Source organism: Vigna umbellata, chromosome 8 (genome assembly GCF_029865625.1).
Source record: "Vigna umbellata cultivar VRB3 chromosome 8, Vumbellata_1.0, whole genome shotgun sequence".
Classification (NCBI taxonomy): Eukaryota; Viridiplantae; Streptophyta; class Magnoliopsida; order Fabales; family Fabaceae; genus Vigna; species Vigna umbellata.
Genome location: NC_142172.1, coordinates 14,423,269 through 14,438,996, shown reverse-complemented (window position 1 = coordinate 14,438,996; position 15,728 = coordinate 14,423,269). Strand labels below are relative to the sequence as shown.

General features: G+C 31.4%; 3 protein-coding genes across 5 annotated transcripts; 1 reads left to right on the top strand and 2 right to left on the bottom strand.

Annotated features, from left to right (window-relative positions):
* Positions 1-870: 870 nt before the first annotated feature.
* On the top strand, positions 871-4,393 carry EIF3E (eukaryotic translation initiation factor 3E). 2 transcript variants are annotated; one of them, XM_088097525.1, is made up of 8 exons: positions 871-1,024; positions 1,172-1,572; positions 2,318-2,545; positions 2,640-2,761; positions 2,925-3,144; positions 3,303-3,445; positions 3,766-3,903; positions 4,052-4,393. In XM_088097525.1, the coding sequence occupies exons 2-8, from the start codon at positions 1,210-1,212 to the stop codon at positions 4,149-4,151; spliced, it is 1,314 nt and encodes a 437-aa protein (XP_087953651.1). In that variant the 5' UTR covers positions 871-1,024; positions 1,172-1,209; the 3' UTR covers positions 4,152-4,393. The 2 variants fall into 2 exon arrangements, with proteins under 2 accessions (XP_087953651.1, XP_087953652.1); XM_088097526.1 differs by having other exon boundaries at positions 888-1,024; positions 1,169-1,572.
* Positions 4,394-6,005: 1,612 nt separating this feature from the next.
* LOC148194078 (putative glutathione S-transferase) lies at positions 6,006-7,593 on the bottom strand. Its single transcript, XM_088096971.1, has 2 exons — positions 7,175-7,593; positions 6,006-6,531 (listed from the first exon to the last, which is right to left on the bottom strand). The coding sequence occupies exons 1-2, from the start codon at positions 7,484-7,486 to the stop codon at positions 6,163-6,165; spliced, it is 681 nt and encodes a 226-aa protein (XP_087953097.1). The 5' UTR covers positions 7,487-7,593; the 3' UTR covers positions 6,006-6,162.
* A 3,567-nt stretch (positions 7,594-11,160) lies between these two features.
* Positions 11,161-14,716, bottom strand: LOC124846606 (protein IQ-DOMAIN 12-like). 2 transcript variants are annotated; one of them, XM_088097446.1, is made up of 6 exons: positions 14,564-14,716; positions 13,955-14,092; positions 13,582-13,866; positions 12,887-13,087; positions 12,511-12,642; positions 11,161-11,848 (listed from the first exon to the last, which is right to left on the bottom strand). In XM_088097446.1, the coding sequence occupies exons 2-6, from the start codon at positions 14,021-14,023 to the stop codon at positions 11,390-11,392; spliced, it is 1,146 nt and encodes a 381-aa protein (XP_087953572.1). In that variant the 5' UTR covers positions 14,024-14,092; positions 14,564-14,716; the 3' UTR covers positions 11,161-11,389. The 2 variants fall into 2 exon arrangements, with proteins under 2 accessions (XP_087953572.1, XP_087953573.1); XM_088097447.1 differs by having other exon boundaries at positions 13,955-14,087; positions 14,564-14,702.
* Between the last annotated feature and the right edge of the window lie 1,012 nt (positions 14,717-15,728).

The window sequence follows — 15,728 nt, the reverse complement described above, 5'->3', positions numbered from 1 at the left end:
TAATAATTAAAATACTTTTTAAAAATTTATTAAAACGCATTGAAGTTTTTTTCTTTTTAAAGTTTTTAGTTTTTTATTTTATTATATTTTAAATTAATATATAAATATTATTTAATTTTTTTAAAATTATTATTTAATTAATTATAAATTTATTTTATTTTATTTAATAAAATAATTATTATTAATTTAATTTATGTATTATTATTTAAATAATAATCATAGTTTTAAAAGTTCTATTAAAACGGATTAAATAATAATCATAGTTTTAAAAGTTTTATTAAAACGGATGTGGCAATCCGTTAACGGATGTCGCCACATCCGTTGAAGATTTTAAAAATTTATTAAATCGGGAAGTTTTTTCTTTTTAAATTTTCAGATTTTAATTTATTATATTTTAAATTAATATATAAATATTATTTAATTAATTTAAAATTATTAATTAATTATTTATGAATTAATTTTATTTTATTTAATAAAATAATTATTATTAATTTAAGTTATATATTATTATTTAAATAATAATCAAAGTAGTTTTAAAAGTTTTATTAAAACGGATGTGGCAATCCGTTAACGGATGTCGCCACATTCGTTGAAGATTTTTTTTTTTTTTAAATAAAAACAATAAATTAAAATATAGGATTTGTGAATGGACGGATGTCAACATCCGTTGAAGGTAAAACGGATGTTGATATCCGTTTTAGAGAAGGGTAAAATTGGTATAGGGTGGTGCAGGAAGCATTCGGTGGTGGTGGAGGGAGCAACTGGCTAAAAAGAAAGCCTAAAAGCCCAAAATATTAACATTCCAAAGCCCAATAGTATTTCGCAGTTATTGATAGATGCATTGTTTTTTCATAAGGCAATAGTGTTAGATATTTTTCTCTCATTTTACCAAAGTCTTAAACGATACCGTTTAGTCTTCTTGCTTTTAAACCCTATTCTCGAATACACAGTGTTGAGTCTCTGCATCTTGCCTCTGTCGGAGCCCTATCTCCACACGACGACGCCGCAGCAGCAGCAGTAGGAGGTAGGTTTTCGCTCATCCACCACCTTTGCACGGAAAACACGTTTCCTTTCCTCAACACTCCGATTTATCGGAACACATCACAAATAGATTATTTTATTGTATTGTATCAATCAGTGTTTGAATCAGTATTTGCGTGTGCCCCAGCAGAAGAAGTAAGAATTTGGAATCCGGACGTGTGGAGAAAAATGGCTGATTACGACCTTACCCCGCGGATGGCGCCGAACCTCGACAGGCATTTGGTGTTCCCTCTCCTGGAGTTTCTGCAGGAGCGCCAGCTATACGACGATGACCTCATCCTGAAGGCGAAGATCGACCTCCTCAACAACACCAACATGGTTGATTACGCCATGGACATCCACAAGAGTCTCTACCACACCGAGGATGTTCCTCATGACATGGTTGAGCGCCGAGCCGAGGTTGTCGCCCGCCTCAAGTCCCTCGAGGAGGCCGCCGCGCCCCTCGTCTCCTTCCTCCAGAACGCTGCCGCCGTGCAGGAGCTTCGTGCTGACAAGCAGTATAACCTCCAGATGCTCAATGAGCGATATCAGGTTTGAAGCAAAATAATAATCAGTCCTCACATGGTTAGATATTCCTATGAGAGTGTTGCATGGCAATTGGGTTTTAAACGTCGTTTTAATTAGTGGTGTTTGGAAAAAAAGAATTGGATTTGGTGGATTAGGATTGAAATGTTGAGAACAAATTGATAACTTTAGGTAAGCTTTGGCTGGTAGTGGTAGGATAGGATATAATAGTTGCTCTAAAGGTTTTTAGTGATGTTATTATGCTAGTAAGGTTTAGAATTGTCCCTTGTTAACGAGGATACAGCGAAACAGTCGAATATGTTTTTTATAACAATTGACATGCCTTTGATTACATAGAGTTTGGATAAAATGTGTTGATTTTTTTTGAAGGATTTTATTGGTTGTCGGGTTTGGTATACTAGGACTGGAGTCTTTGTACAAGAATTATAAGGTTATTTTTAGCAGCTTTGGATGGTGGGATAGGAGTACTAGATACCCAAAAGGTTCTTTAGACTACTAAGCTTTAGAAAATTATTTAAGGTAACTGACTACACTTTTTTTAATAATTTCTCTCTTATAAGCTTTTGATTGAGATTGTATATTGGTAATGTGATTGCTTTGATTGTTTCCTAATCTTATTTAAGCATTTTGTTTTCTTAGTTGTTTGCTGTTGTATTTAGTGGTTCTTAAAAGATTTGTTTCAGTTTTGAAGTTTGAATTTTGTTGTGTTTAAGTTTTGCTGACTGCTTAAGTTATGTGTTTGTTGGAACAGATTGGTCCTGCACAAATAGAGGCACTTTACCAATATGCCAAATTTCAGTTTGAGTGTGGGAACTACTCTGGTGCTGCTGACTATCTTTATCAGTACAGAGCTTTGTGCACAAATAGTGAGAGGAGCTTGAGTGCATTGTGGGGGAAGCTGGCAGCTGAAATTTTGATGCAGAACTGGGACATTGCTCTTGAAGAGCTCAATCGCTTGAAGGAAATCATTGACTCAAAGGTTGTTCTCTTTTGTCAGTTGATTTTTGAAGTGGATACATGTACTTGTTTGTTATGCTTATTATATTAATACAAATTCGAGAACTTTGTTGCAGAGTTTTGCATCGCCTTTGAACCAGGTGCAGAGCAGAATATGGCTGATGCATTGGAGTCTATTCATCTTTTTTAATCATGACAATGGAAGAACACAAATAATTGATCTGTTCAATCAGGACAAGTATGTCACACCTATCCTTTCCTAGGATACTGTAGATTTACTTTTATTGTTAATCCTTGTCAAACTGATCAATTATTTCCTTTCTTTGGGGATGGTTTATGGCTGTCTCTTCTGGGCTTAGTATTTACGGTGTTGCTTCATCTAACTATGATATAATTTTCAGGTATCTAAATGCTATCCAAACTAGTGCCCCACACCTTTTACGATACTTGGCCACAGCATTCATTGTTAACAAGAGAAGGAGGCCACAATTCAAAGACTTTATTAAAGTTATTCAACAAGAGCAGCATTCATATAAAGATCCCATCACTGAGTTTTTGGCTTGTGTTTACGTCAACTATGACTTTGATGGGGCACAGAAGAAGATGAGGGAATGTGAAGAAGTAAGCTTGTTTTTTTTTCTTTTGCTAGATAACATATATCAACTATAGGAATGATGTAACTCAAGTGGCTTGCTCAGTTTCCCTTTTTTCATATATGTCCATGATACCTGTATTCATGTGGCTTGATTATATTATACTTACTCATTTTAAAATTGCAGGTAATTCTCAATGATCCCTTCCTTGGGAAAAGGGTTGAAGAAAGCAACTTTTCAACTGTACCACTGAGGGATGAGTTCCTTGAAAATGCTAGGCTATTTATCTTTGAGACATACTGTAGAATACATCAACGTATTGACATGGGGTATGCACTTTTCTAGTATAAGAAGTCATAGCTATCTATCTGGCTTTATAATTTTTCCAATATGCAATAACTTTGCACCTGTGAAAACACAATGTAGCTCTGCCATTGATCTTTTGTTCCTCTTATTTTGTGGCCTTGAGAGGTTTTACTCTAGGTCTTGACTGTATTTCCCAAATTTATATCTTTTTTGTTATATGATGTTATGTTTTATTATATACGGTTTCCTGTGGTCTACTTTTCATGTTACGCACCTAAATGACATATTGGGGATCTGTAACCAAAATTATAAGATAGGGTTGCTCACTTGTGATATTTTTCAGAGTGCTTGCTGAGAAGTTAAATCTGAATTATGAGGAGGCTGAGAGATGGATTGTTAATCTCATCCGTAGCTCAAAGCTTGATGCGAAAATTGACTCTCACACTGGAACCGTTATCATGGAGCCTAATCATCCAAACGTGTAAGTTAACATTGATCACTAATTTGAGAGACAAGGGCTTTTCTTGGTTCTTCATGTATTATACTTTTCTGCCTCAGTCATGTTGACTCTTTTATCTACATGTGTGTCAGTTTTTATGGCCATTGATCTTTAATTACTACCTCTGCAGGTATGAGCAACTGATAGACCATACCAAGGCCCTTAACGGGCGCACCTACAAATTGGTTAGTCAACTTCTGGAGCATGCACAAGGTCAAGCAGCCCGATAACTCTGTAGGTAGATCGATGAGAGAGTATTTGTTTTATCTTTCCGGATGCATCATTTTGTTTTTGGTTTTATTTATTTTGGATTTAGAATTCAAATTTGTGGGCTATATACCTCTTGGAGTAGGTTCTCCTGATGTTACTTGTGGATCCAAACAACTAGTATTGATAACCATTTTGGTTAAAATGTTTGCCATTAACTTCCTCACTTATCATCGCAGCTGCAGAAGTCAGTTTTTCCTTTTCATTTCATTTGTCTCTTCCTAATATCTGCTGAGTAAACCATCTCCCTAATGTTTCACGAAGTCAATCTTAAACATGTGAAATTATATAAGCAGATCCAAAAATATTAGAAATCATGTGCATTGTTCAAATGTTTAAAAAATGGACGTAGTGACGAAATTGATGGATATTGAATATTTCATGGATTACATGTGTAATTCTAGTACTTTACACTGTAGAAGCAGAGAAATACTTGAGGGATCAAATTGATTGTTGATTACGTGTATTAGCTAACTTTCATATTTTATTCCTCATCATCTTTATTTTTCAAATTTTGTAAATATTATGAATCCATTAAATTTGTATGAGAGGATGTTGTGTAGAAGAGATCAACGTTGTTTTTTGTTAACTTGTTTTGTATTTATATTTTTCATATATTATATTATCACTAAATAGAATTGGTAAATTACGTTGAATGATGAAAATTGAGTTTAAATAGATAATTAAACTTTATATATAACTTCGGCTTTGCAAACATTTTTCTTGCTGTTTAGTTTGAAATGGGTGCTCTAAGACAAAAGATAAATGTTTTACATTTGTGTTTTGTTGGGATTCCTATGAAGTTCAATGAAATAGCATGATATATGCACAAAATTATAATATTCATATAACAACTTTAAATGAATAAAGATGTTAAATATACAATATTTTATATTTATGATAAATACCCTTATAATAAATTTATTTATTTAATTTAGACATGTATTTAATGTATTAGAAGAAGAAAAATGTGTAAGAGAAAAATTATACTATTTTATTAGAGTGATTTTTTATTATATTTATAAAAACAACTTTGAATTACACATAAAATAAGTTGGTAAAATATTACTTAATAATAAAGTCATAAAAAAAGTAATACTAATGATTATAAATAAAATTAATTTTAATTATTTAAGTCTTCATTACATACTAGTAATGTAAATTCAATTTTTTAAATATGAAATTAAATGATGAATTCTAACTTCAACTTATATTTATTTTAAAAAATTATTTTTTCTTTCAAAATTTAATAGCATCAAATTAACTTAAGTGAAACGTCTCCTAAAATAATTTTTTTACCGTTTGAAACCAAAATATATAAAAACAATTTCTATCACAATGCAATAGACATTACAAGAAATAAATATGTGCAAGCTAAGTAAATAAATGGGCCACATTAATTTTTGTGTAGAAAGTGACAAACAATATTTTGATTCAAAATAATTGCTGACAAAAACCTGTATTGCACAGAAAAATAGAAGAAAGGTAGAAGAGAGAAAAAAATAGTTAACGCCGTTTATATGAATTTAACGGAAGGAATTTCATTGATGCAAATTTTATTAAGTGAGGACATAATTGACGCATTTTTTAAAGAATAGATTAATTTGACATTTTCAAGCGAAACTTAAAAAAAAGATATTAAACCAAATAAATAATATATAATATATAATATATAATATATTATCTCAAAATTTTAAATTAAATATAATGTATTGATCTCTTATATAAATTTGTTCACTTAAATATAATAAATTTGAATACTATATATCTTTGATGATAAACAATTCTAAAGAAAACATAGATTCTCTCTTGAGAAATCAGTAGTAAATCACCAACAATTGCATTATTACATGAAACCTCACTGCACATAAAACTTATTAAGTATTGATGACAGACAATTACATATGATAACAGAAGCAACCCCATATAAAGAAAAACTGAATTCCAATACAAACAACATGAACGAATTATAAACTAAGAAGATTTATTGGATGCCAAGGAACGAGTATAGTTGATGCCAAAGCTGAAATATTCAACAACACTTTGTCTAGATGGAATGCAATCTTTGACAGGTGAAGTCTGAATGAAGTTTTGAGTCCATTGATGAAGAGAAGGAAATCTCTGTGCATTGAGAAGTTCCATCTCTCCAAGCTCTTCAAGAACACTGAGCCAATGAGACAACCATCCAGCTGCTATATCAAGATAACCAATCTTCTCTCCTCCAAAATACTTCTTCCCTTCAATTTCTTTTTCAAGAAATCTCAGTGACTCCAATGCACCCTCCACAGCCTTTTCCTTCTCTTCTCCTTCAGCCACAGCTGCTCCCCACACACCATACAAACACTGTTTCCAAAAAAACTACCTTCATCACACACTTTTTCATCATCTTCTCAGCATCACAATCAATCTAAATCCTATCATTTATAATCTCAAATTTTCTCCAACTTCTAAATTACACATACATAGCACTAAACAAATGCAAGAAAGTCTATGAAACTGTGTTTTTCACAGCAGATCTTTAACTATGTGATGTCTTCATCAAAACTAGTTTTAGTTTATAAAGTCTTAAAACATTCATCAAATTTTTATACCATTTGATCTTCAAATTTTTTAAAAAATAAATATAATTCTTCTACACCAACTAGTATAATTTTGATGTGTTATACTCTACTCTAGAGTAAAGTTTGAACAGTTTACACCATTTCATTCATTCATTTATTGTAAAAATTACAATTTCACATCACATTTAACCTTATAAAATTAAAACTTCAGTTTTCAATAAAGTCAAAAACAAAGAACAGTCAGAGAACAAATTCACCCTGTTTCAGAGATACCATAACCAAAATGAAACTATAAATTTAGACCAGATCTTGAACAAATTGAAACTCAGTTCAGTCTCAGAATCAACTCTCATACGTTGTAAGTTATATGGTGAAATGAAATGAAATAAGGAAAAGGGTAATGAAAAGGTTGAATGATATTGTACCTTCTCATCAATAAACCTGGCCCAGAAGCGAGCATGTGCTCTCTGATAAGGATCAAGAGGTAGCAGAGGGTTGTTCTTCCAGGTCTCATCTATGTATTCAAGGATCACAAGTGATTCGGCAATTGCTTTCTCATTGTGAAGAAAGACTGGAACTTTCTTATGAACAGGGTTAGATTGAAGAAGCAAAGGACTCTTATTTGCCAAATCTTCTTTCAAGTATTCATATTCCACACCCTTTATCCTTAATGCCCACTCAATCCTTGCACAGGGGAAGCTTTCATGGGTAGCAATCAGCTTCACTTCTTCTCCCATTCTTTTGCCAAATCTTCAAAACCCTTTGCTTCAAATCTCATCTTTTTCACCCTTTTATACTCATCACCATTCTTTTATTTTATTTCCTTCCAAAATTCAATATTCACATTCACTCACAAGCCAAGTCAAACCAAATTATCACATCAATAAACAAACTTTTCCCTAAGCCATTTTACCATAGTAAAACCAGAAAAAAAAGTTAGGTTTTTTCATCAGATATGTTTGTTAAATTTTTATTTTTAGATTTTACATTAAATTAAACTTATTTTATGTTTTTCTTCTTGCCCTTTTTTTTCCTTCTAAAATTGTTTATAGAGAAATCTGTTTGATCATAGATGAACTTGAAAAACTGGGACTTGGTAGCAGGTAGTCTTTCAAGTTTTTGGGGGAAGTCTGGTTCTGATAATGAAATTCGTGTTTCTAGGTCTCTAATTTTTTAAAATAATATCACAGATAAAGGTTTTAACTTGTCCTAGATTTAGATTTTTTTTATTTAAATTTATTTTAATCTATTAAGTGTTTACTTTTTTTTATAGTTTTAGTTTATTTAATGTCATTTAATTATTATATTAAATAGGTTTAATTATTATATTAAGAAGGTGATAGAATATATTGATTATTTATCTTTATCTATTAAGAAACGTAATAAAAACTAGGTCTCATCTGGGTGTAAATACGAAAGTGATTGAATATGATGTTGTTATATAATATATTTTTGGTCCGAATAATAAAAATCACTCATTATCTTATATTAACCTAATATTGTCCACATAGCTTATATTTCTTAGAAAAATAAATAAAATGATGACATAAAATAAAAATCATGTAAAAATATTAAATAACAAAGACTTATTATTCTATATAAAAAATATTTAATAAAATCTCAGATAAAAGTACTAAATCTACAAAAGACTTGAAACGTAAGCACCTTTAAAAGGTGAAAATGTTCACTCAAAAATTTTGTATATATTATTCCTGTGTTGTTTTAGAAGAATATATGGAAAATAAGCATTTGTCCAAATTTGACCAGGTGTGAATATGTTTTTTTTTTTAATTTGACTAAATTAAGAAAATAATGTATTTTTTGCTAAATAAAAAAGAAATACGTGCGTACATGTTTGATTAGACAATTGAAGATATTAGTTAAATACCTAATCATTTCAAACTTGGTCTCTCATATGTTTATCTAATCCAAAGATATGTTAGATTCGGTAATTAAAGGTTCAAACAAATTTATAAATAAATTAGATATGTTGGTGTAACCAGTTCAACTCATTTAGTTGTAAGATACAATTTTTTTATTATAATCATAGTTATTATCATAACATATAAAAAATTTAAATAAAACTAAATTATAAATAAATTATATATATATATATATATATATATATATATATATATATATATATATATATATATATATATATATAGGGGTTTGCTAACGCGCAGGTTAAGGGTATTTTAATAATTTTCATTCTCAAAACTTTAAAAAAAAAAAAGAAACCCCCCAAACCCTTACTCACCTCTGTCATTCCTCTCAATCCTTTCTCTTTCATCTCTCTTACTCCAACCTTTTCTCCCTCATTCCTACTGTAGCCCCAATTGAAAAAATCAGAAACACTTGTCTTTAAAAAATTTGTCTTTGTAAAGAGTTGAGTCATTGACATATTCACCTTCAAGGCAAACGTTCATTCAAGATCTCTTCAATTTCATCTAAAAAAACCCTCGAGGCCAATTACCAATTCTTTCGGATGTTATTATGCTTGTGAAAATTAGATAAAATTATATACGACAAAAATTATAAAATGAAAACTCATTATAAAGTCATTTTTTGTAAGAAATTGTTTAATAACTGAGTGTTTTTGTTATTTTTCCAGGCCAATTACCAATTTCTTTGATGTCATTATGCTAAAACTCATTATAAAATCATTTTTTGTAAGAAATTGTTTAACAACGAGTATTTCTCATTTTTTCCATGTCAATTACCAATTCCTTTATGCTTGTGAAAATTGAATAAAATTAGAAAAGACAAATTATAAGATGAAAACTCATTATAAAATCATTTTTTTTGTAAGATTGTTTAACGATAAGTGTTTCTGATTTTTTTTCAATTGGGACTACAGTAGGGATGACAGAGAAAAGATTGGAGTGAGAAAGAGGAAAGAGAAAGGGTTGAGAGGAATGACAGAGGTGAGTAAGGGTTTCTAGGTTTCTTTTTTTTTTTTTTTAGTTTTGAGAATGAAAATTATTAAAATACCCTTAACCTTAAAACTTAGAATCCATGATATATAAAGGATATTTTTGTCTACTAAAATCCGGTACACATTGCTAAAATGTACCAACTGAAAAACAGAACGCGTTAGCAAATCCCATATATATATATATATATATATATATATATATATATATATATATATATCTTAAATTCAATGTTGAATACAAACAATAACTTAAAAAAAAATTCAAACATGAAATCTGATTAATAAAATCACTCAAAATCAATATTTAACTTTAATTTATCAAAACTCATTGGTAAAATTCTTAAACCATCGTTTAAGTAGAAGGGCTTATTAATATACTTTATATACGTATCTGAAATTCAAAGTTCACTATGTAAAATAACTTCAAAAGTCTCAAATATCAAACTTAATTAAAATAATTTTAAATCAACATTTAATTTTATTTCATCAATTCAATCTTTTGTAAAATTTTCCAAAAGTCAAATAATGTAGAAATATATCACCTGCAATTTTTGTTAGTTGATTAATTGTGAGTGTCCCACACCCCACCCTTGAAACTCAAATGCAGAAGTAAAATTTTTCAGCAAGATGTAGCTATCAGAGCAGCGGAGAAGGAGGCAATAAACACTTCAACTTCAGAAGTGGATGAAGGAGACGCAGCAGATCTGTGCGACAAATACAATAAGAAAGGAAGAACAACAATACAGAGGCGAAACCCTCTACAGCAATACAGAGGCGAAACCCTCTACAGCAATACAGAGGCGAAACCCTCTACAGCAAATTACGCAGAAAGAAGAAGGAGGTCCGAAGATGCAGAAGCATGCGGCAAGAAGAGGACAGATTTCGATGCCAGCAATGACTGCTCTGGAAGGTCTAAACAGAGAGAGGGAGGTCCGGTCATTCAGAGGAGGCAGTGGTTTCGGTCCGGTCATTCAGAGGAGGCAGTAGTTTCTAGGAGACTTGTCTCTGATTCTGGATATTTTTAGGGGCTGCCAGCGACCATGACGGTCGGCCGTCGGCAGACAACAAAGACCACCGGAAGAGATCAGAAAACCTGCTCTGATACCATGTTAAACACAATGAAAATTATATATGGAATTAATCCAGGGGACAACAAAAAAGTTAATATATTTTGAAGAAGAAAAAATCGGATTATAATATTTTTTTTATCATCAAAACATATATACTAAAAAAATATTATTATAATAATACAGAATTTTGACTTATCTGTTATATTTTTTTACTATCTTTTTTATTCAAGTTAGCTTTTAGAGAATCGTTTAATTATTATTTAGATTAAAAATGAAGATTGAAATGTGATAAATATTTAGTATTATATTAATATAAGAATAAAATAAAGTTGATTCATATAACATATTTTTTATATCTTATATTTTTTAAATCTCAAATAATCCCACCATAACACTAGAAAAATGAAAAATAAAACATGTATACACCATTTTCAATAGTAAGTAAGTAGTGACAATTTCTCATCTTGAAAACCAGAAAAAAAAAATGTAACAGTCAGACAAAGCACTCCATACATGTATGTGAAGGACCAAACATCAAATAACCTTAGTTTTCCCTTGTGATGAGACTTCAGCAGATGATGCATTGAAGCAGATTTTACATCTTACAGTGATAACAAAAGGCTATTTTCACTTTAGCATCTTTGTTGGTAACTTGCATGGTTTTCATTGGTGCTGCTAGTTTCACCATAACAAGAAGAGTAAAAGGAAATTCCTTCATTGTGATTGGAGCATATGTCAAGAATTCCTGTTCTTTGCTTTGGTGTGCTAACAGACCTCATTTTTGCTTTGCTGGATTCAGTGACAGCCATGTATGTAGGAAAAACTGGAGAATTTGACATTGAATTTTCATCCCCATTTAAACTTCTTTTTACAACAGAAAATGATTTCCTTGGGATTGAAATCTGTGGACTCAATCCTTCTTGCCATTCTTGTTTTGCTGTCATCAAGTTTGTAGGAAGAGTTATTGGCTTATACATCATATTCAAATCGCATGTTTCTTTATGCAGCCACTCTCCAAGTGTACGACAGCTCTCTCTTCCAAACTTCATGTTCTGCATACATTCTTCCACCATTTCCGGATTTTTTCTCTCCTGAAAAGGATTAATGCATCATCATTATGTTATTAGCTCTGATATTGTCGATGAATATATTTTCAAGAGAATTTACTTGAGAGATATTACATGTATGCGACATCAGTTCAATCCAGATAAAAAATTAATATTACTTTTAACTTATCACCTCAAGACAATGGATTTTATAGATTTTTTTTATGGTATTTAACTGTCATTTCTACTAGATTTAGGTTTTGATTATTCCAAACATATTATACAATAAGAATTACTCATGGAATGTTTGAACAAACTCTTTGCTAACCACTTTTACAAGAAAGATAAATGAAATTAATTGACTATGTATCTAAGTTTTTTATGTCAACTTTTTTTTCTTAAAATACTTAAAGCTCCTATGTGCAAAGGTCACTAGTAGCAATGTTTGAAAAGGTAGGTTCATTTTTCAAATGGCTTGACCTTTTCTTTTATCTTAAAATTCTTTCTTTCTCTCTCCAACTTTTTCTAAACAATGAGATAAATATCAAATCACATTGAGGTTCCGTAACATTTAAATAACGTTTGTGGGGTGAAAGTTACATCAAGCAAGCATAAACTAGTCCTTAGTTATTAGCTTTGGAATTCTGTGTAGAGAGTACTGTATCAATGGCAAAAGTAAAATAAAATTCAACTGTGATCAGTGTTACCCTTTGTGAAGAAGAGTACTGTTTCATACGCTCTCTTTTGACCATGGCCTCTTGTTTTCTGTACCATATAGCTTCAATGTCTTCTCTAGATAGCAAGCTACAATCCCATGTTCTTTGACTATCGCATTCAGACTGCACCAAAATTCTTTAGTGGATTAATCAAATGGAATTGTTCAAACTTAGTAGAAACTCTGATATCAAAAGAAAAAGCTATTCCACCTAACTAACATATGCACCAAGTCAAATGAATTGAACCACTGACACAAAGTAAGCCAGAGAAATCAATGTTCAGTTAACTTCTTGGTACATTTCCTTCATTCTTTTTGGTTGTTTCTCATGGTTTCTCTTCTACTAAAATAAATGTCACAAACTTTACCTTCAGTTCCTTATCTTCTAACTTTTTCTTTTGCTTGGTATGTTCAGCCTTATGGCTACTTCTTTCCAGAATTTCCACCTGATTTCTTGCATTGGAGTGAAAATTCCGTATAGTGTTTGACATTCGACGTCTCACAGCTTGTCCACGAATTATGGCTTGCAGCCTTATAACTCCCTTCAATGCTCTTAATGCTTTCCTAGCCTGTTACATTCCCAGCTTCTTAAAGAGAATCAAAATGATCAAAACTGAAACTCACAACTCAAATTCTTTGTAGAAAAAGTAAAAGTAAATGATGGTTTTTTGGAGAGAGTTTATATACGTATGACATCACTCTAATCCTAATAAGAGATCGACGCAACTTTTAACCAAAAATCTCGAAACAATGGATTTATGAGTTTTTTCTTCTTACGTGGTGTTTAACTTTGTCATTTCTACCTTATATGAAACTTAGACTCATACTTCTAACAGGAAACCAGACATGATTACCCTTTTTCATTCGGTTCATCTATTTCTTCCCAATAAAATAGACGAGTATGCTACTAAAAGGAAGAGAAAAGAAGACTTTGTTCAATTTAGAATCAGTTTACTTATGTCTACATAAATCTCTTTCAAACAACAAACCTAAACTTTGAAGCATGTTGACAATTCAGTGAAGATTACAGAAGATGAAAGTAGAGGGTTTTGAGAAAACTCACAAGATGTGCACGGTATGCGCTTTGGATCTTGATGGCAGCTAAACTTCTGTCTCCCTTGGAAAGATATGAGTAAGAACGAGAAGCACCCGTGAGCTTGACAACCTCAGCAGCAGCATGTGCAGCAGCAACTGCAGCTTCAGCAGCTGCTGCAGTTGCAATAGCCACAGTTAAAGCATGTTTTCTCTGTTCTGCACTTGCTTCAATCAATGTCTTATTTGGAGCTGTAATTGTAGGATACTGTCTCTGCTTGATCCTTCCAAAACTCCACCCCCACTTGTTTGGCTTCTGAAGTACACAAGGAAAATTTTTAACCAAAATGAGTACTTCACCATTGTTAGACAATTGTTAAGTTTGTAAATGTGAATAGCCTTACTTTGTTGCCCTTTGGCTCAGAAGTGAATAGCCTTTTTACCCATCCAAACCAGCTCTTTCTCTTTGCCATGAAGATTTATGGCATCATTCAAACCGAATTCTTCACACAACATTTCTGTTCTTGAAGCACATTTCTGCTCTTGATATTGAAGAAAAAGGGGGGAAAGCAAAGAGTCAAATTTAGAGATTTAAAATACAACTTTCATTGTTCCTACTAAACAATTAAGATGCTTTAGTCATCATTCTATTTTATTTTCTCACCTAGCTGTTCTATTCATTTGTCAACATAAAAGAAACCTACCCCCAATAAGGACCAAAACTGCCACTGATCAACTTTCATTTTCAGTAACAATCATTTATTGGCCCAATAGAACTGAAATATACCATGAACAGTAATGCTTTTCAATCATAAAAAAAGGTAAAAGGAAGAAAAAAACACCACATGTAAAGTGCACACAAGAATATTTCTCAAGCATGGTCATATCAATGCTAAAAGTTAGGCCACTTCAAGAAACTACCCTTTTCGTAAAGCATGCTACACCTAGTGACTTATGTTGCATGAAGAAACAGAATGGCTTGGTGATTGAAAAGAGATGAAATCCATACATACCCTTTTGGATATTCCAAACTTTTAAGCAAGTTGATGATTCCCCAAGTGAGGTTTTTTGTCCTTTGGGTGGGGGGTGCCTCAAAATTCTTTGCTTGATATCAATGTGTTTTGACACTGAGCACCATATGCTTTGATTCTTTTGTTGTATATATAATACATGGTGATAATAGTGTGAGAGAAGTTTGCATTGGGAAAGCCATAAGGATGAGTATTGTTGTAATGATGTGGAAAATGGAGTTAGCCTACTTGGATGACTTGTGGTTGCTGAAAAGGCAAACTCCATTGAACTCCATGGGGTCTCTCTTGTCCCTCTGCTGTTGCTACTGTCAATTTCATCTATCAAATGTTTGGTTTAGTCAAAGTCAGTAAAATGAGTATTTGGTTTTCTACCTTCCATTCCCTCCGGAAGGAGCATGGGGACAGGGAACTGGCCATGGCAGTTAGAATTGAAAATGAAAGGGGACAATTTGAGTTGTTCAATAAATAAATATATGCTTTACATTATAATAATCTTATGGACAAATCATATTTTCACATCCAATTTTTTTTATTGTTATCACATTACGTTTCATTATCTTTTACTTTTTTTATTTTTCTTTTTTTATTTTTCTTTATAAATACAAAAGTTAATCACTATTTTATTTCTGTAGTGGGTTGTATTTTGTGCAAACAATCTTGTATATATGATAAAGTATCTAACCATATGTGTATATATATATATATAGTAATTTTAGTTGTGTTTGAGTAATATTGTGCAACATGTATAACAATCGAACTCCTTCAAACATCAATCTCTCATTCAAATTTTAGCATTAATTGAACAAAAAGTTATAGATATATAATTCTTAGGCCAATGTGTTGTGAAAAAGAGAATAGTTTTCTTTATTTCTTCTTCATAAAGAAAATGATGGTGGTGGTCACAACCAAATCAAGCATGAAAACATATTGGTAAAATATGACAACTAAATGGTTTTCTTTTAAATGTGTGGTTATAGGGCCAACACGAGTTCCCATTAGTTGTTTTAATGAAAAATGTCATCTTTATTTAACCACCTTTATTGAAGTGATTTTTTTTGTCATAGTCGAATTAATTGTAACACAACTAAAAGTCTCACTTTCTTGTAACTCAAACATTGAAATTTCTCTGTACAATATGTTTATCAAT

What these genes read in the sequence shown, in the direction of transcription:
- LOC124846606 (XM_088097446.1), bottom strand. Translation starts at nt 14,023, where the DNA reads ATGGCAAAGAGAAAGAGCTGGTTTGGATGGGTAAAAAGGCTATTCACT. An exon ending in TAGAAGATAAGGAACTGAAG is followed by an intron (nt 12,643 to 12,886) that starts GTAAAGTTTGTG and finishes ATTTTGGTGCAG; the next exon opens with TCTGAATGCGATAGTCAAAG. An exon ending in AGTACTCTTCTTCACAAAGG is followed by an intron (nt 11,849 to 12,510) that starts GTAACACTGATC and finishes AATCCTTTTCAG; the next exon opens with GAGAGAAAAAATCCGGAAAT.
- LOC148194078 (XM_088096971.1), bottom strand. Translation starts at nt 7,486, where the DNA reads ATGGGAGAAGAAGTGAAGCTGATTGCTACCCATGAAAGCTTCCCCTGT. An exon ending in CCAGGTTTATTGATGAGAAG is followed by an intron (nt 6,532 to 7,174) that starts GTACAATATCAT and finishes TTTTGGAAACAG; the next exon opens with TGTTTGTATGGTGTGTGGGG.
- EIF3E (XM_088097525.1), top strand. Translation starts at nt 1,210, where the DNA reads ATGGCTGATTACGACCTTACCCCGCGGATGGCGCCGAACCTCGACAGG. An exon ending in CATCAACGTATTGACATGGG is followed by an intron (nt 3,446 to 3,765) that starts GTATGCACTTTT and finishes GATATTTTTCAG; the next exon opens with AGTGCTTGCTGAGAAGTTAA. An exon ending in GAGCCTAATCATCCAAACGT is followed by an intron (nt 3,904 to 4,051) that starts GTAAGTTAACAT and finishes CTACCTCTGCAG; the next exon opens with GTATGAGCAACTGATAGACC.